This window comes from Trichomycterus rosablanca, chromosome 5 (assembly GCF_030014385.1).
Source record: "Trichomycterus rosablanca isolate fTriRos1 chromosome 5, fTriRos1.hap1, whole genome shotgun sequence".
In the NCBI taxonomy this organism is placed as follows: domain Eukaryota; kingdom Metazoa; phylum Chordata; class Actinopteri; order Siluriformes; family Trichomycteridae; genus Trichomycterus; species Trichomycterus rosablanca.
This window is the reverse complement of record NC_085992.1, coordinates 42518806-42538937: the sequence shown is the minus strand read 5'-3', so window position 1 is coordinate 42538937 and position 20132 is coordinate 42518806. Positions and strand designations below refer to the sequence as shown.

At 40.0% G+C, this 20132-nt stretch overlaps 1 protein-coding gene across 2 annotated transcripts in view; it reads left to right on the top strand.

Annotated features, from left to right (window-relative positions):
- The window catches only part of parga (poly (ADP-ribose) glycohydrolase a), a 60766-nt gene that overhangs the window by 25661 nt on the left and 14973 nt on the right, over positions 1 to 20132 (top strand). For both annotated transcript variants that reach the window (XM_062996186.1, XM_062996187.1), the window contains exons 8-13: positions 1404 to 1496; positions 3553 to 3707; positions 12110 to 12189; positions 13143 to 13203; positions 16182 to 16257; positions 18963 to 19110. In XM_062996186.1, the coding sequence (XP_062852256.1) occupies positions 1404 to 1496; positions 3553 to 3707; positions 12110 to 12189; positions 13143 to 13203; positions 16182 to 16257; positions 18963 to 19110 (613 nt within the window). The remainder of the gene's footprint in view (positions 1 to 1403; positions 1497 to 3552; positions 3708 to 12109; positions 12190 to 13142; positions 13204 to 16181; positions 16258 to 18962; positions 19111 to 20132) is intronic.

Here is a 20132-nt window from a genome sequence, read left to right as displayed (position 1 = left end):
TTTTTTGTTGTACTATACATGTGTATATGTATATATGACAAATAAAGGCTTTCTATTCATTCTATTCTATCTATCGTCTTGCTGGAATTTCCATTTATCACCAGGATTCAATTTCACAACAGATTGTATAACCTTCCTTTTCAAAATGCCTTGGTACTTCTGTGAATCCATAAGACCAGTCACATGGTCAAGATTGCCAGTTCCTGCAGCAGAAAAACGAGATTTTGAGCTTTCTCCCATCACAAGGCAGTTCTGCTGCTGCGCTGTAAATTTGGTACTTCTGGAAAATTTTTCCAATGGTGTCTCTAGGAATATTAAAGGTCTTGGAAATCTCGTTATACTTGTTGTCCTCTTGATGCAATGAAATGATCTCTAGGATTGGTGGCAGCTCCTCAGTTTTCAACATGGTTGCAATGAACTTTAAACGCTTGACTATCTGGATGGTGTTTATACAACACATCATGGCTGAAGCAAATTATGGGTGGTTATTGAGTTTCCACTAGTTCCCAATGGGTTAATCATGTTTTAACCCAACTTTAGGCCATACACACTAGCAGTAGGTTTTAAGATCTGTCATGGCAGTATTAACTAGTGGCGGTAAATTTGGTTCATTTTATGGACTCTGAGTCACTCAGTAATGTGATCCGGTTCACTTGAGTCACTTGTACTGACATCTTGACTGCGATTAATTTACTGCTTGAAGGTTATGATACTCCTTAAGTGGTACAGTCCTTAAGGAGTCTGTAAGCATTTGCATTTTAATAATAATATAACTATATTTTGTTGTTGTTTTGCAAGAAAATATGCTGCATTACTAATCTATACCACTACTACTGATATTAATAATAATAGCATGTGCATAAAATCAGCCACATAACGAACACCAGTGTGTTTAACCGCTTGTTTATTGGAATATTTAACTTATTACTTGGATTCACGGACTGGAGTGAAGTCGGTTCAGCCAAATCACACTACGCGGTGTTTCCAGTGAGTCTGCTCACTCGCCTTGTGTACTTAGCAGCAGCCAGTCAGAGGACTCATAAGATCCGGGTTAATTGAGACCTCGGACTCGTGATTCCTGATTCAGTACGAAGATTAGAATCATTAACTCGGGTGATTCAGGAACCACCCAGCTTTAGTATTAACAAAGGGACCTGCTACACTTGATGAAATTACATTATTCATTTCTTTGTTCATTTGCTGTATCAATCAAAATCTAAATCCTTATTTCTTTAAAGGGTTAAATGTTATCATTTATTGTAATCGTTTATCTGACATCATTTGGGAACCAAAGGCACTAATTAGTTGTAGTTGTCAAAGTAGAAATCTAGATGTATTATGAGTTCTTTGTTTTGTCTGACCTGTTGCTGATCCAGTTCATGAACACTGTTTATCTCCAATAGGGGCTGGATTATCCAGAGGTGCAACAACTGTTTGATGTTGTTCTGCCAAAAATGGTGGAGTTAGTTCTGAACACCCCCAGGATTTGTACCCAGGTAAGTTCCAAATACATACACTTTAACCATATTGCAATGAAAACGAGATAGCGGTTGGCGCTGTGCTAGGTTAACAGGTTCTCAGGGCTGCTTGGTGCAGGAGCTGGTTTGTGAGGTTCACTGCAACATCTGCAGCTGCCTCATTAAGAGCAGTGCTAATGGAGGCTAAAGAAACCCATTCAGCAACTGCTTTACTGCCCTGCACACTTGGACGAAGGTCTGTAATGGCGTCTTGAGGATTAGTTGCCAAATGTTTACGAAATTAACGTTGTGTATACATTTTAAGTTTGATCATATTTACCCCACTTTTAGAATAGAATAGAATGCCTTTATTTGTCATTTATACATATACAGGTGTACACTATAACTCTTCTTTTTCCGCGTATCCCAGCTCGTTTGGAAGCTGGGGTCAGAGCTGGGGTCAGCCATTGTATGGCGCTGCTGTAGCTGAGAAGGTTAAGTACCTTGCTCAAGGGCCCAACAGTGGCTGTATAGCAGAGCTGAGATTCATTTACATTTAAATTTACATTTTTGCCATTTAGCGGACAGTTTAAAGTCCAAGCAATTGAGAATTAAGGGCCTGGCTCAAGGACCCATCAGTGGCAACCTGGCAGTGGTGGGATTTGAACCAGCAACCTTCTGCTTACTAGGCCAGTACCATAACCACTAGATTCCATCTGTCAACCTTTGGATTGATAGTCCAAAGTTATTCCCACTAGGCTACCACTGTTTAATCAGCTTTCATAAGTAAATGGTAACTGTTTATTGGATTAAATGTAAACAAATCACTGCATTAAGCACAATTTTGTTTATCAAGATAGACACAACGTGGGGCTGCTCAGGTGGCGCAGCGGTAAAAACACACGCTGGAACCAGAGCTGGGATCTCGAATACATCGTATCGAATCTCAGCTCTGCCTGCCGGCTAGGCTGAGCGGCCACATGAACAACGATTGGCCTGTTGTTCAGATAAGGGCGGGACTAAGCCGGATGGGGTCTCTCTCTCTCTCAAGTGCAATTGCGACCTCTGCTGGCTGATTGATGACGACTGCACAGAGATGAGAAAAGAGTGCTGTCAGGGTGTGTCTCTCCCTACACAGTGCTGAGCTGCACTGCACTCGTCCAAGTGTAGGTGATAAGATGCATACGGTTGCTTCCCACGTGTCGGAGGGGGCGTGGGTTAGCTTCGTTCTCCTCAATCAGAGCAGGGATCGGCATTGGTGGAGTGAAAGCATGACGCAATTTTTTTTTTTTTGGTGAATGAGTGAATTTCAATATTACAGCCACACAATACACAGACAAACACTGACTTTCAGTATTATTACAGCATTCTGACCGGTAGTTTATCAGCATTCAGTCCTGGCTAGAGCAGCCTTGGCTGTGTTATTATTATCATTTGAAAGGATCTAGGAGCAATCACAGCTCAGCTGCTCAATGGAACATTACACAAGCTCATGAAAAAATGTGTGCAGTGGCTGAAGTGAGGTGACTGGTGGTGCTTGTTTGCAAAACTCACTGCCGAATTTAAAGCAAACCAGTAAACCTGTTCATGGGGAACATTACGAATTGGGGTTCCATGGTCAGGCAGCTGCACACAAGCCTAGAATCATGATTTGCAATGCTAGCTTTTGGCTTAATGGAAATCATAGTGTCTGTGGTTTTGAAATGAGAGTTTGACATGCACATGTGGTGTCTGTGTGCGTACACACACATTTAACCAGATATTAAAGTAATATGAATAGGATCTTTCTGTGTTTAGGCAGATAAAATTTCTGTTAGAAGGTCATGCATTTTCTTATTAAACAATTTTTATTTATGTATGAACAGGTTATTAATGCTGGTGTTGATTAGTCACATGTATTGCCCTTAAGAAGGTCTTTAGGTACATGCAGGCAAGACGAATGGCACATAATACCCACTGCTGGTTATGCTAGAATCCAGCCGGCTACTGTAATTACTCATGGCAGTTTACTTAATGTAATTCTGCTGGCCTATTTGGTCAGTTGCTAAACTAATTATGTTTTTTTCTCTCTTCCTTCACTTTCCATTTTTTGCAGCCAATCCCACTGCTTAAGCAGAACATGAATCAGTCCCTGACTCTGTCTCAGGAACAAATTGCCTGCCTGCTGGCCAACGCTTTTTTCTGTACGTTTCCCAGACGCAACTCGCGCAGGTCCGAGTACTTCAACTACCCCGAGATTAATTTCTACAGGTAATTTATTACGCATGATCATTACTCAAGGCATCACTGCTCTTGACAACTTTTATATCAACAGATATTGATCAGAGAAAATACTTAGTTTGTGCCTCAGTTTTATCCTCAAAGTTGATGTTAGAAGCAGGAAAAATGAACAAGTGTAAGGATTTGAGTGAGTTTGACAAGGGCCAAATTGTGATGGCTAGATGACTGGGTCAGAGCATCTCCAAAACTGCAGCTCTTGTGGGGTGTTCCCGGTCTGCAGTGGTCAGTATCTATCAAAAGTGGTCCAGGGAAGGAACACCAGGTAAACTGGCGACTGGGTCATGGGCAGCCAAGGCTCAGTGATGCACGTGGGGAGCGAAGGCTGGCCCGTGTGGTCAGATCCAACAGACGAGCTACTGTAGCTCAGATTGATGAAGAAGTTAATGCTGGTTCTGATAGAAAGGTGTCAGAATACACAGTGCATCGCAGTTGCAGGGCTGTTTTGGCAGCAAAAGGGGGGCCAACACAATAATACTAACAACTCTCCCACCCCTCTCTCTTTCTCTCTGGGTAATTTGATTCATTTTATTCTACCAACACAACACTGGGGTCTCTGGGTCCCCAAAGAACACGGCAGTAAAGTCAATAGCAGCAGAACGCAAGGGTAAATTATTTAACTTTACTTTACTTTTTTTTTATTTATACTATGTTGGGTTAAATGTTGGAAGCTATTGTAATTAATCCTTTAAAGTATTAGGCAGTTGTTCATGAAAGGGCAGCAATGAGTTCAGAACATGGTGACTGATCTGCCTCTAAGAACATGCAGAATCAATTTTTGCAGCACATGTAGTTCATGTTAAGGCTCTTCTTTAAATTAATAATGCTATACACTTAGACTTTGATTACTATAGTTTTTGATTCATTGTTTTTTTTCCTGGACTTTTCCACTGTTATCTCCAAATTTGGTAATTTTTGCACAATACCCAATCTGATCAGGGAGAGCCAGATCACCTCACGACCCTACGGACACGTGTCCAGTCTGAAGCTGCTTCTTATCAACTGACAGTGTTGGGTACATACAGAGAACCACTCTAAGCTTCATGTGACCCAACTAGGGCTGCAACTATCGATTATTTTTGTAATCGAGCATCCTATCGATTATTCCAGCGATTAATCTAGTAATCGGATAAGAAATACTTTTGCTTTAATAAAGAGCAAAATAAATACATATAAGATTAAATAAGACGCGTCTCTTAAAACAAACTGCACATTTTTATTCCCTGCATACAGGACAGTTTAAAGAGAAAGTTTTTGAAATGCAGAAACAAATACATCAAAAATAAATCAAATTACCTTTAAAATGTATACAGGCAACCTAAAACTAAGGCATAAATAATAATAAACAATAATACATGAACAATGCCTCGAATTTGTGCAACTTTCAGAACTTAAAGTTTCAGCTACAGCTCACACAGAACATAAACCTTTAATATTTTGTTGGGAGGCTTTGTGGCATTTGTAGGAGGTTTTGTCAGGATTGTATCTCTCAGATGAGGTAGATTTGCGTTTGTGTACATGTGTGTTTGCTTAAGTCTTCAAAAAAACATGTGGTGGTTGCGATGAAGATAAGCATATCAACAAGACACTCTGATGGTGTGGATGATGTTCTGAGTCTTTTCAGCTTAAAATGATCTCAAACTTTCTGTGGTTTTCTCTGTCCAGGCTCCTGTTCGCTATTTTCTCTCTTTATATATTTTGCAGTCCGCGCTATCAAATCTCGGCTGCGTCGTAAATCGCTACGTTCACACTGAACAGTACGCAGGAGCAGCGAGCGTGTCCAAATACATAGTATTGATTGAACTGTACGCAAAAAGTACCCAGTTTAAGTCCGGATGAAGTAATGTTTATGTATGAGATTTCGGACGCAGCCCTCGGCTTCTTCACATCACCTGCCCACAGCGTAAACACACTGTGCAAAAGTGAAAGTCATCCGTGCGTAACATCGTGAGCTGTGTATAGTTGTATGGATTAAATGATTCCTTGATGCAAAAAAATTTAATCGATGATTTCGAGGAATCGTTTCAGCCCTAGACCCAACACCAATCTGTAGACCGACCAATCTGTAGGTGCCATATCACAGCAGCAAGAAAGCAGAAAGAGATTTCCATCCAACGTTTATCCCTTAAATACAGCCATTTGAGTTTCTGTGGATGCCTAGTCAGGTCGGTGGCTCTGTGACGATTCAGTTTTCACGAGTTAGATCGCTGTGCCACTTGAGCACCTGCTGGACGGAGAGTTTTGCATTTTCCCAAGTGTGAAAGTAGTGCTGGATAATAATTCGATATCGATATATATCGCGATAGAAAATGTTTCAATAACGGTGATATGATTTTTGAACAAATTCGATCGATATGCATACGTAAGTGCATGATGACGTGCGCCACAGTTACCGCTCTGATTACACTCCCTACAACACGGTGGATATTAGCGGCTAAATGAGTTCGACAGCTGTGAGTGAACGAGCATCCACAGTCAATCTGCGACCAGCCGTTCGAGGGGGAAAAAAGTCTTCTACTGAAACTTTCAACTAATTGACATGGATATACGGGTTTTATTAGATTTGTACTGCTTTGGAACTTTCACACACATTGCTTATTCATTTAGATGTTTGTGACTGATTTTGCCGATGTTAATCTTTTAATCAGTTTATGCCAGGTGGTCGTGTTTGGGAAGTGATGTCTATTGGAGCAGTAACACTGAGACTTATTGAATTTACAAGGGTAAAATGTAGCTACAATAACATTACATACCAGCATACATGGTGCTTGCAGAGTTCTGCCTGGGCATTGTCCAGTTTATCTCCGAATCTAATATACTGTTTTGACTTTTGCCAGAATGCATTAGCTGGACTTGTGCTGGTCACTGTGCTTTGTGTAAATAAAGCAGTTTGTATTGTGCAAAGACGGGCGTGTCCCCATATTAAGCAAACATTTAAAAAATCCATGTTCTCTTATGTAGCTGCATTTTCGGCACAGTAATTCTTTCTTTAGACACACACACACACACACACACATGCATGCACATGTCCACCCGGCTGAATCCACTGTTTTGGGCTTCATGTCCCCTGGCTAGAGAAGGGAAAGTGGACTAGATTGTTATTGCCTGAGTGATTGCAGCATTAAGTGAGATGGCTTATTTAGATGAGCACAGCAAAGGCACGAGGCCAGCCAGTGCATCAGCATCCCGTTCTGCCCACGGGCAGGAAGTAGCCAGCAAAACCCAATATTTAGGAAGATGCTGGAGAATCCAGACATACCGATCATTATGGTGCAGCCCACTCTAATTGAATGACTGTCTGTCAGTGTACTGATTTTTTTTTTTTTCTAAGCCTCTCCGAAATTCAGCACTGGTCAATTTCAAGATTGCTTATTTGGCAGCCTTGACAATTTTCTTTCTTTATAAAATGACAGCTTGACTGGCTTACTGAGAAGTATTTGTATTAAACCATACATATGCATGCCAGTATACATTTTGTCTGTAGAAATTTAGAGACATCACTGAATTATTTTATTATTATATTTATTTATTTATGTTTTGGTCGCACCACTGTCACAGTTAGTTAGTAAGTAAGTAAGTAAATTGTATTTATAAAACACTCTTAAAACAACTTACGTTGACCAAAGTGCTGTACATCGAATAAGCTTACATAACACAACATTATGTTAAAAAAGTAAGAACCAAATTTAAATACAGAGTAAGAGACAAAATCAAACAGATACAAATAGACTAAACAATTAAAATTAACACAGCTCCTCACTGTTCAAATGCCAGCTTATAAAGGTATGTTTTTAGGAGTGATTTAAAACAGCAGCCGAAGGTGCTTGTCGAATATTAGGAGGTAGAGTGTTCCATAGCCTCGGAGCATAAACTGCAAATGCACGATCACCTTTTAGCTTCAAACGAGCCCTAGGAACAGTCAACAAGTTCTGAGTGGCTGATCTTAAAGATCGCTGTGCGGTTGCGGGAGAAAGCATACCACTGAGATAAGCCGGGGCTTGACCATTAAGCGCTTTAAAAACAAATAAAAGCACTTTAAACTGAATCCTGTGCTGAACAGGCAGCCAATGTAGTGAGGCAAGGACTGGTGTAATATGGTTTCTTTTCTTGGTATTAGTCAGTAACCTTGCTGCTGCATTCTGGACTACCTGCAAGCGCCGCAACAGAGACTGACCAATCCCAATATACAGAGAATTACAGTAGTCAATTCTTGCAGAAATGAATGCATGAATAACTTTTTCCAGGTCAGAATAGCAGAGAAAAGGCTTAATCTTCTCAATATTTCTGAGCTGGAAGAAGCTATTCCTTACCACAGAGTTGATTTGTTTATCAAATCGGAGGTCAGAGTCAAAGATAACACCAAGATTTCTCACAGATGTTTTGACACATGTAGACAAGTGACCAAGGTTATTGGAGACACTATTGATGTGATGAGGACCCCCAAAAACGATAACCTCTGACTTGCTTTCATTCAGCTGAAGAAAATTGTCAGCCATCCACCTCTTTATGTCCTCAAGACAACTGCTAAGAGATGTTAACGAGCCATTGTCATTCGGTCTAATGGGAAGATAAAGCTGTATGTCATCAGCATACAGGTGAAAGCTGACATTGTGCTTCCTAATTATTTGACCCAATGGCAGCATATAGAGAGAAAAAAGGAGGGGCCCTAGTATGGACCCTTGTGGAACACCACAAGAGACATCAGCAGAAGAAGAGAAATAGCTGCTAATATTCACTGAAAAGGTTCTATTCTTAAAATAAGATATGAACCAATTCAGGGCCTCTCCCTGAAACCCCACCCACTTTTCCAGGCGACCAACAAGTATGTCATGGTCAACAGTATCAAAAGCAGAACTAAGGTCCAATAAAATGAGGATGGCACAATTTCCCTCATCAACAGTAAGTAGCAAGTCATTTGTCACCTTCAGAAGAGCAGATTCAGTGCTGTGCATAGACTTAAAGCCAGATTGAAAAATCTCAAAAATACCATCTCTACTCAAAAATGGTAAAAGCTGAGAATATACAACCTTTTCCAGCAATTTAGCCAAGAATGGTAATTTAGAAATCGGCCTATAGTTACTAACCACTGTAGCATCAAGATTATGCTTTTTGAGCAGAGGTGTAACTACAGCATGTTTAAAGCATGCTGGAACAGTACCAGTGGCAAGGGAAGTATTAATGATATCCAGGACAAAAGGTCCTAATATATCAAATGTCTCACTAACTATCTGTGGGGGTATCACATCAAGTGGGGAGGTTGTTGGCTTTGTTTTCAGCACCAAATCTGTTAATTCGGAGATTGAAACAGCCTCAAACTTTTCAAACACACCTGGGCACGGCGGTGGAAGTGGAGAATCTATACCCAAGTAAGTAATGCCAGACCTAATTGTTTTAGTTTTTTCCACAAAAAAGTTTAAAAACTCTTCACATACTCTAGGAGAAGGAACATTTCCAACTTCGGGTGATGATTTAAGTAAAGAATTTATTGTACTGAACAGTACTTTAGGTCTGTTGTAATTTTTGGCAATTATGCTTGAAAAGTATGCCTCTCTAGCAGACTTAACAGCTAGCTGATAGTCTTCCAGGCAACCTTAAAAAATATCCAAACTTACTTGCAATCTGTCCTTTCTCCATTTCCGTTCCGCTCTTCTACAAGCCTGTCTAATTTCCTGTGTGGATGCATTTAACCAGGGCTGAACTTTTGGTTTTAAGCGTTGAAATTTCATAGGGGCAAGAGAATCCAGAACAGTTGAACAGTTATAATTAAAAAAAGTAACTAACTCATCCACATTAGCATGAGTCTGACCATAGTTGGGCAATTTTAACATGTCAGAAAAGGCTCTGGAAAAATCGTTAGATGTAGACGAAGTGATAATCCTTGACCAGTGCCCTAAAACAGGAGCAGGGAAATGCGCAGTTAAAGTTGAGCTAAAGACTACTGGCATATGATCAGAGAAACTAGCCTCCTCAATATCTAGTTTGTCAATATCAAAACCAGATGAAAACACCAAATCAAGTGTGTGACCTTGCACATGGGTGGGTTTATGAATATGTTGAATAAAACTAAAATAGTCCAGTAGTTGATTAAAATCATTCACCTGATATGTATCAGGGCAGCAGACATGAATATTAAAATCACCAAGAAGCAGAATGCTGTAGGTACAATCATAGCAAGGAATTCAGCAAACTCAGTGATAAAGTCGCTGTGTGGTTTTGGAGGTCTGTATACTACTGCACAGAGTAATGGAAGTGCTTCAAAACTTTTAAAAGTCCCAATATTCAGCATTTGGCATCTCGGACGCTGTTTAAAAACCACCGCAACTCCTCCGCCTCTACCCGTATTCCGAGGTAAACTGAAGAAACCGCAGTCTATTGGGCAAAGTTCCAAGAAGGGGGCGGAGTCGCTAGCCGATTCACCACCTGTAGCCCATGTCTCAGTTAAAAACAACAGGTCCAAACCATGAGAAGTGAAAAAGTCATTTAAAATAAACGTCTTATTGTGGACAGAGCACTGTATCAGTGCCATATGGACTGACACAGAATGAGACTGGGGTAACGGTGTGTATTCCAGTGCTCTGAGACTGACAGTATTAACTCCTCTGTTTCTGGCTCGGAGTCTCTGCCGTGGCTGGAGGTGTGTAGCGGGCTGATCAGGAACCACAGGTACCAGCCAGGTGTAACGCGGTTCGAGACTACACGGAGATACTGCAGTTGTACTTAGTTATTTGACAACATACTCAAGATGGATCTGATATTAGTCAGCATGGTGTTTTTATAAAACCCTATTTATTTATGGATGGATGGATGGATGGATGGATGGAAGGAAGGAAGGAAGGAAGGAATTTGGCAACAGTTAGCATCTACCAGAAGTGCAAATAGTAGCATTGTGCAAGAAAACAGATATCAGTACATTTATATATCTATAATTAATATAATAATTACAACTATAGTTATTTACATATGTGGTATTACATTTATATACAAAGTACTAAATACACTGATCAGCCATATATAGAAGCTACAATTACTGACTGTAGTCCATCTGTTTCTCTACATACCTTTTTAACCTGCTTTCACCCTGTTCTTCAATGGTCAGGACCACCACAGAGCAGGTATTATTTGGGTGGTGGATCATTCTCAGCACTGCAGTGACACTGACATGGTGGTGGTGTTAGTGTGTGTTGTGCTGGTATGAGTGGATCAGACACAGCAGCGCTGCTGGAGTTTTTAAACACTGTGTCCACTCACTGTCCACTCTATTAGACACTCCTACCTCGTTGGTCCACCTTGTAGGTGTGAAGTCAGAGACGATCGCTCATCTATTGCTGCTGTTTGAGTTGGTCATCTTCTAGACCTTCATCAGTGGTCACAGGACGCTGCCTATGGGGCGCTGTTGGCTAAATATTTTTGGTTGGTTGACTATTCTCAGTCCAGCAGTGACAGCGAGGTGTTTAAAAACTCCATCAGCATTGCTGTGTCTTATTCACTCATACCAGCACAACACACACTAACACACCACCACCATGTCATTATCCTGACCATTGAAAAACAGCAGAACTACAAAGTGCTTCTATATGGTAAGTGGAGCTGATAAAATGGACAGTGAGTGTAGAAACAAGGAGGTGGTTTTAATGTTAGGCCTGATCGGTGTATTTGTGCAGATATGTATATGTATGACAGTTTGTGTAAAGTGCAGGTGCAAATGATAAATAATAAATAATACATCCAGTGTGTAGTTCAAGGGTTGTAGTTGTGTTAACGATGTAGTAGTATTTTTTATAGGGGGAAAACAAGCTATGTTTAAATGTTTGTATCAGACAAGTACTTCCCTATCCTGAAGCGCTTGAAGTGCGTCAAATACCATTTAATTTCCTTTCCTCCTATGCGTTTCCCAATGGGTGTTTGTAGGAGTAAAGGAAAGTCTACGATTAGCTTGGAAGACCATGCCGCCCCAAATTAAGAAAGCTGTGTGACGTGACATAGCCTTAACACTAGCTATTTGTAAGCTTTAAAGCGGACCAGCAGCTCTAATGGCTTTTAAAGAAAGACATTTGTGTTCCTCAGGCTGTCGTTCTTTATGCAGGGTTACACACTGAGTGCATCATTTAGCCCACAGGACAGCGGCCACGTGATTGTTGTTTTAAGCGAGTTGGGATTAGTCTGGAAGCGTTCCTTTGCTCACGTGTATGTGGGTCTGAGACACTGGATGGGATGGGAGAAGTGTGTGGTTCTGCACTAGGCTGAAATTACCTCTTCATCAGGGTGGTCATCTAAACTAATCTGATCTCAGTACTGCCACATCAGCCTTTCATTGTTAATCAGAAGTTTTATCAAATGTGTTATTAAAAAAGCTGTATATGTTTGGTACATTGCAGATTGTTCGAGGGATCATCTTCTCGGAAACTTGAGAAGCTAAAAACTCTTTTCTGCTATTTCAGAAAGGTTACAGCTCAAAGTAAGCCTGGCATTTATATTTCAGTCATGAATTCTTCTGTCCTATGTGTAATTGTTTTCCCTTTTGTTGAACTTAATGGTTTTAGATTGTTATGGAAAATGTAATACTCAAAATGTAAAACCACCCAAGGTTATCTCACCCATGTTAAAATGCCCCGATTGCATAATGTCCTTTCAGACTGGTCTGGGTTTTTTTTGTGATATACTAGACTTAGTCAAGCAAGTCGTTGATTTTAGTTGGATGGCCACTTTGGCAATGATTCATCACTTTCAGTTTTTTTTCTTGATTTGGTGAACATGACATAGGGCATGGACGACACTGTGACTCAGTGGGGAGCACTGTCGCCTCACAGCAAGAAAGTCCTGGGTTCGATTCCTAGATGGAGCCACCTGGGTCCTTTCTTTGTGAAGTTGGCATGTTCTCCAAGTGTCTGCGTAGGTTTTCTCTGGGAGCTCCGGTTTCCTCCCACAGTCCAAAAACATGCAAGGGAGGTAAATTGGAGATACAAAATTGTCCATGACTGTGTTTGACATTAAACTAGTCAAGTCAAATTATTTATATAGCGCTATTTACAATGAACATTGTAAATTGGAGGATATTTTAAATAAATAGGATTTATACAAAATCATACAAACACAAAATTAAATTGAACTCAAAGTTCCCATCATATTCCAGTCAACTAGAACTGATGAATCTTGTGTAACCAGTGGCTACCTGTCCAGAAAAGGCATGTTTAAAGTGACATATTTCCATAATTTTGTCATTTTTAGTGTATTTACTTGATAGCTTTAAAAAAAAACGATGCTGTTGAATGTTGACCTGATGTAATCTGTTCTGTAAGGGAATTTCTGTTGGAAACAAATACTGACCTTCTCTAACTACCTCACATTGTTGCTGTTTGAATCTTTTACTTAACTGTACTTGCACTTATATATTTCTTGTTTCGCCATCAGGACCCACTGGCCTTGTGACATTTACAAGACAAAGCCTTAGCAGTTTTCCTGACTGGGAAAGGTACTTACATTCATTATAATTATTCAATATTACATATATGAACTTTGCTGCTTGTTTGTTATAAATGAAAAATCATCTTTTTTACTTTTCTGTGTAAGTCTAAAAGATACTAATATTTCCTCCAGTCCTCTATAGAGAGATTATTCTTTTACAAATTCCCTCACCTGATAGATGAAGCATGGCTCCGTGCACAATTAGGTTATTTTTTCCACTTGCAGTGCTGCATACAAGCCAAATGAAGGAGCAGGAAGTTAAAAATTCTTCACACTGGGTTGAACAACCTGTGTTCTAGCTTGATCTATTAGTCTGTGCTTTCATTAATAATTAAATGAAATTAAATTAAATAAACTATACATCAATATAACTATTAAAGTACAACTATGAACTGTTTTTAGTAAAGTTTGGTAATTTTTGTACGACGGCATATTAGGGCCACTTTAAAGAAAAATATTTTTAAAGTTTCGATTTTGAGAGTAAAGTCGAAATGATTTTGAGAATAAAGTCGAAATGATTTTGAGAATAAAGTCGAAATGATTTTGAGAATAAAGTCGAAATGATTTTGAGAATAAAGTCGAAATGATTTTGAGAGTAAAGTCGAAATGATTTTGAGAATAAAGTCGAAATGATTTTGAGAATAAAGTCGAAATGATTTTGAGAATAAAGTCGAAATGATTTTGAGAGTAAAGTCGAAATGATTTTGAGAATAAAGTCGAAATGATTTTGAGAGTAAAGTCGAAATGATTTTGAGAGTAAAGTCGAAATGATTTTGAGAATAAAGTCGAAATGATTTTGAGAATAAAGTCGAAATGATTTTGAGAGTAAAGTCGAAATGATTTTGAGAGTAAAGTCGAAATGATTTTGAGAATAAAGTCGAAATGATTTTGAGAATAAAGTCGAAATGATTTTGAGAGTAAAGTCGAAATGATTTTGAGAATAAAGTCGAAATGATTTTGAGAATAAAGTCGAAATGATTTTGAAAATAAAGTCTAAATGACTAAGATTAAAGTCGAAATAAACTGCAATAAACTGTGTTTATTTAGAAGAATGTGCGCCACTGGTGGACTCGACATCTGCTTCATCGCCAGTACTTTAACCGAGCCTTATGAACTCGTACGGTAAACTTAAGCCGTATGGCATTGCTATAAATAGTTACACTGACGGGTTTAGTCATCATGTCATGTGGATGGAAGCGTACAATACAAACAACGACTCAAAAATAATCGCAGGTTATTGATTAACCACAATAACACTCATTATAGGCTGCCCTCAGCACTTGCGTGCCGATCCAGGTACTGACACTGTGCTTCTCTGAACTGACAAACCTATGACAGCTGCACACTCTTTGGCCATAATATTTTGACTTTATTCTCATAATCATTTCGACTTTTATCTCTAAATTGAAACTTTAAAATCAAAACGTAAAAATATTTTTTTTTTACAGTGGCCCTAATATGGCATCGTATTTTTGTAATGTGCAATAAAAATTCCTTGAAACTTTTATTTACCTGGCAAAGAACTGGATACTGGAAAGATTTTCAGTTATTTATATTTTATATAGATGAATTTAGAAATTGATGCTTGCAACCCGCTAAAGGTTTGGACAGACAGGTTTGGCGCTGTGTTACATCAGCTTTCCTATTACTAAATTGTTTTAATCATTTGGGACCTGAGAAGGATACTAATTGGTGCTATTTTGCCAGTGGATAGTTTTCCCATTCTTGCCTGATACAAGACTTCAGCTGCTCAACATGTGTATGTGATCATCTCTCTCATCTTTAAGACCAGTCAAGCACATGCACTCTGTGTCTAGAAAGCTACGGTGGCAGCATATGTCTCTCTGAAATCCCAATACATGCCTTCATGTTAATGATACCTTACCACAAATGCAAATCACAGTTTTTATACCCTTTGCCGATACTAGTGTGGATGGTCATTTAAAGTGTAAGAATGGACTCATCTCACCACAGGACACCTTTCCATTGACTTGGCCTATCGGAGATGAGCTAAGGCCCAGAGAACTTGGTGGTGTTTCTGCATACAATTGATATATGATTTCCATATTGCATAATAAAGTTTCAGGTAGCATTTCTTGATGCAGTGGTGGACTGTGTTTCGTGACGACAATTTCCGAAGTACTCCCACACCCATGTGGCCATATTTATCACAATATCATGATGGTTTCTAAAGCATTACCATCTGTGGGCTCGAAGGTCATGCACCCGTCTTGGCCTACGCAGACTAAGATGTATCCAGCTTCCCTGAATATTTTCACAATATCATGTATGGTAGATGGTGAATGACGTAAATTATCTTGTGTTGGGAATCGTTCTTTTTGACCTGATTGTCAATTCTCTTAACAACCTTTGGCACAAAGTGGTGAGCCACGACCCACCTTTGCTTGCAAAAACTGAGCCTTTGGTGGATTCCCCTTTTATACCTAATCATGCCACCCCCACCTGTTACCAATTCACCTGCTTATTGTGGAATGTTTCAAAACAGTTCAACCTGAGTAGTTTATAAAATTTTTACTAATTTCTTTTCTCCACTTTTATTTGCTGCAGGCATCAAATTCAATTGCATTTTACAAAATGTCCCAACTTTATGGAAATAGGGTTTGTATGTAATGTTTAATGTTTGACTATTAGATCACCATGTTAATGCAGGTTACTCACGAATAACATCATTCATCATAGTTAATTCATAGAGAATGCCAGGATTAATGATTTTGTGTGAGCCTGTATCTGCTTTAGACACAGTGTTTAATCTTCAGGATTGTTGGAGAGTCAGTAAGAACGTGTAAAATACAGCTTTTTTTATTACAGCACCTCTGTTAAGATCTAAAACAATGTTCACATGTTCTGTAGGAGTGTAGGTCTGACACATTATGTGCTCAGTGAAACGTTGGCTTAGGACCATAGCTATTGTAAAAAAAAAAAAAAAAAAACATTTTAACTGTATTTTTGTAATTTTGCTCTTAGCTCAGTCAAACAGCTCACACGCCTTCATATCACCTGCGAGGGGAACATTGAGGATCAGGGATTTGGCATGTTGCAGGTAAGCTGGGTTTTAAAAAGGACAGTGTTTTGGGCAGTGGTACCTCAGTGTTTAAAGTACAGCACTAGTAACTGGAAGGTCACTGGTTTCCACCGTTGGGCCCTATGTAGCTTTACACTACATAACACCAGTGTATCAACAAGCAGTAGCACATCAACGACTTACCAGCTTGTCCACGCCGGACTCTCTGCCGTCAGGGTGGAGCAGATGTTGACAGCTGATGCACACACGAGCAATCATGGAGGTCCCACAGGGCTGTTTTGGGTTCCGCAGGTCAGATTGACTGATATTTCCGGAAGGTTGGGATGGGCTGACAGTCTGTCAGTGGCACAGAGGAGAGGTTTGGCACCCTGAACCTGAGCCGAGTGTCCTGATAAGCCAGAACAGCTGGCAACCTGCCTCCCTCCCGCCTCTTCCCAAGTCTGACCTGATAGTCTACAAAACAGCTTTACACTAACTGCCTGCTTTTGTTATTCTTATTGCTTCTATTAGATATGTTTTACTGCTTCTAATAAAGTAGAATTTAAAACGTAATTCAAATATTAAGCGTTAACACTGATCAATAATTGACATATGTATTAATAAAAATGGCTCATTTTAATGTTGAGCAATAGCTTATGTAATGTTTCTTTTTTGGTAGCTCTATAATAATATGTTGGCAGAAAAAAATAATAATTGTGTTGTTACATTGCATTTTCATCACAGCCCACACTGGGTAACATGGCAGGTATAAAAGTCTGAGGAAACAAAGTGTTAAAAGTGTAGAATTCTCATGAGTTTGAATCTCGGCTCTGCTACCGGCAGGCTGGGCGCCTAGACAGACAACGATTGGCTCATTTGTCGGGTTGGATGCCAGAGGGGATTCCTCATAACTGATGCAATCACAACCTCTGTTGGCTGATTGATGGCGTCTGGACAGAGACGGGGGATAATAGAGATCAGTGTGTGACTCTCTGTGCTCAAGACCGAGCCCCATATGAACTTACCTTGTGCAGTCGAAAAGATGGCCGGTTATTACACGTGTCCTTGGTCAGGAGTCGAAGTCACCAGGAGTAATGAGGAAGCGAAATGCAATCGGGTAATTGGATATGACTAAATTGGAAGAAAAAATGGGGGGAAATGCAAAAAGTGTATTTGTAAAGGTTTAAAATTAATTGCAAATTAGATGGGGTGGAACTGACAGCCAGTTGATATGTATAAGCAAAATGTAGTGCTTTTTAAATAAGTGTATTTTGACTATGTTTTAAACTACAAGCTGGGCAAATAAATCTGCTGATATGTCTTTGCGTTAGCTATTTTTACCAGGTGACGAGCTTTGGTTGGCTGGATGTGCCTATATAGTTCCAAGAGCTATAGAGTGTAAATTAGTTACAGATTTAAAATAGATATATTACCATATATTGCCAGAAAAATAGTAGTCACATTGCACAATAGTCATCTAGCTCCAGTCAGTCTGTTGGCTCAGACAATGTGAGAGAGATAATAATGCATCTATAAGATAAAGCAGGCAATACCCAGAATTATAGTTCCATGGCTGAAAGTGCCAGTAAGCAAATCCCGTTTCAATAAGTTGTGGCTAATACTGACCAGCCTCTCCAGTTCCTATTATATCTTTATTTGTAGCATTTAATAGATACTTTTATCCAAAGAGACTTATGACTGAATACAATTCAAGAGATTGGGGTGAAGGGACTTGGTCAAGGGCCCAACAAAACCCATTTTAATTGGTTGATTGGTCAAACTGCAATTTTCTAATTACTAGTCAAGTACCTTTACCCCTGAGCTACCATCACTATTATATTTATATACATTTGGTTCATATCATATGTATATACACTGATCAGCCATAACATTAAAACCACCTCCTTGTTTCTACACTCACTGTTCATTTTATCAGCTCCACCTACCATATAGAAGCACTTTGTAGTTCTACAATTACTGACTGGTCAGGACTCTCCCAGGACCACTACAGAGCAGGTATAATTAAGGTGGTGGATCATTCTTAGCCCTGCAGTGACAATGACATGGTGGTGGTGTGTTAGTGTGTGTTGTGCTGGTATGAGTGGATAAGACACAGCAATGCTGATGGAGTTTTTAAACACCTCACTGTTACTGCTGGACTGAGACTAGTCCACCACCCAGAATATCCAGCCATCAGCGCCCTGTGGGCAGCGTCCTGTGACCACTGATGAAGTTCTAGAAGATGACCAACTCAAACAGCAGCAATAGATGAGCGACCGTCTCTGACTTTACATCTACAAGGTGGACCGACTAGGTAGGAGTGTCTAATAGAGTGGACAGTGAGTGGACACGGTATTTAAAAACTCCAGCAGCACTGCTGTGTCTGACCCACTCATACCAGCACGACACACACTAACGCACCACCACCATGTCAGTGTCACTGCAGGGCTGAGAATGATCCACCACCTAAATAATACCTGCCCTGTGGGGGTCCTGACCATTGAGGAACAGGGTGAAAGCAAGCTAAAAAAGTTTGTGGAGAAATAGATGGACTACAGTCAGTAACTACAAAGTGCTTCTATATGGTAAGTGGAGCTGATAAAACGGACAGTGAGTGTAGAAACAAGGAGGTGGTTTTAATGTTATGTCTGATTGGTGTATATTTGCACAATTATGATTTTAGATTTTTTTGTCGAGTTGGTAATTTTTGTTCTGTTATTTGTGCGTGTGTGCACGTTCTGCAGGTGGACTTTGCTAACAGGGTGGTAGGAGGAGGGGTAACAGGAATGGGGTTGGTCCAGGAGGAGATTCGTTTCCTCATCAACACAGAGCTCATCGTGTCACGCCTCTTTACTGAAACTTTGGAACACCATGAGTGCCTCATCATCACAGGTCAATAAAACTCTTGAGTTCTTTTTCTCTATCTTTTTATTATTATTATTATACATCCCCTTTCTTTTTAAAAAATAATTTCAGAAATAGATTTTACCCTGGAATTCACAGAAAGTTTATAGTATAGTTTTTTTTTTTTTGTTGTTGATGCATTTTCTCCCTTTTTCACCCAACATTTAACGTGTCCAGTTGCCCGATTGCGTCCCGGCTTCCTCTCCACCAATGCCGACCCCGGCTCTGACTGAGGAGAACGAAGCTAACCCACGCACCCTCCGACACGTGGGCAGCAGCCTTATGCATTTTGTCACCTACACTTTGACGAGTGCATATGCGGATCAGCACTGTGTACGGAGAGACACACCCTGACAGCACTCTTTCCCCATCTCTGTGCAGGCGCCATCAATCAGCCAGCAGAGGTCGTAGTTGCATTAGTTATGAGAGAGTCCCTATCCGGGTTAATGTCTCACCCCTATATGAACAACAGGCCAATCATTGTTCATGTGGCTGCTCAGCCCAGCCGGCAGGCAGAGCTGAGACTCGATGTGATGTATTCGAGATCCCAGCTCTGGTGTTCTAGCGTGTGTTTTACCGCTGCGCTACATGAGCGGCCTGAGTATAGGCTGTAAGTGTGAATCCCTCCCTGTCCAATTTACCCTCACAGCAGTCTTAGTACGATTTCTTGCTAACAGCGTGTGTGAATAGATTTTTGTTGTGTTAACTAACTGTAATTTTTTAGCAAGTTATCTCTTTGCTCACTATGGCCAATTTGTTGGTCTCCCTAACTCGTCCATTCCCCTCTCCATCCAATTTAAACGTAAATCCATTACATTGATTCTCTCCCGACCGCCCTGTTATTTTTCATTCCTCCACAGCTGTATTGCCTTATTTTTCACCATTCAACTTACCGTGTTGAGTCCACACACTGAAAACACCCTTCCCTTTCACTGAGCGGCAGCTTCGTCACGTCATAAGTTAGTGTCCAGTATCCTGCATCACAAACACATCAATCTTTTACTACAGCA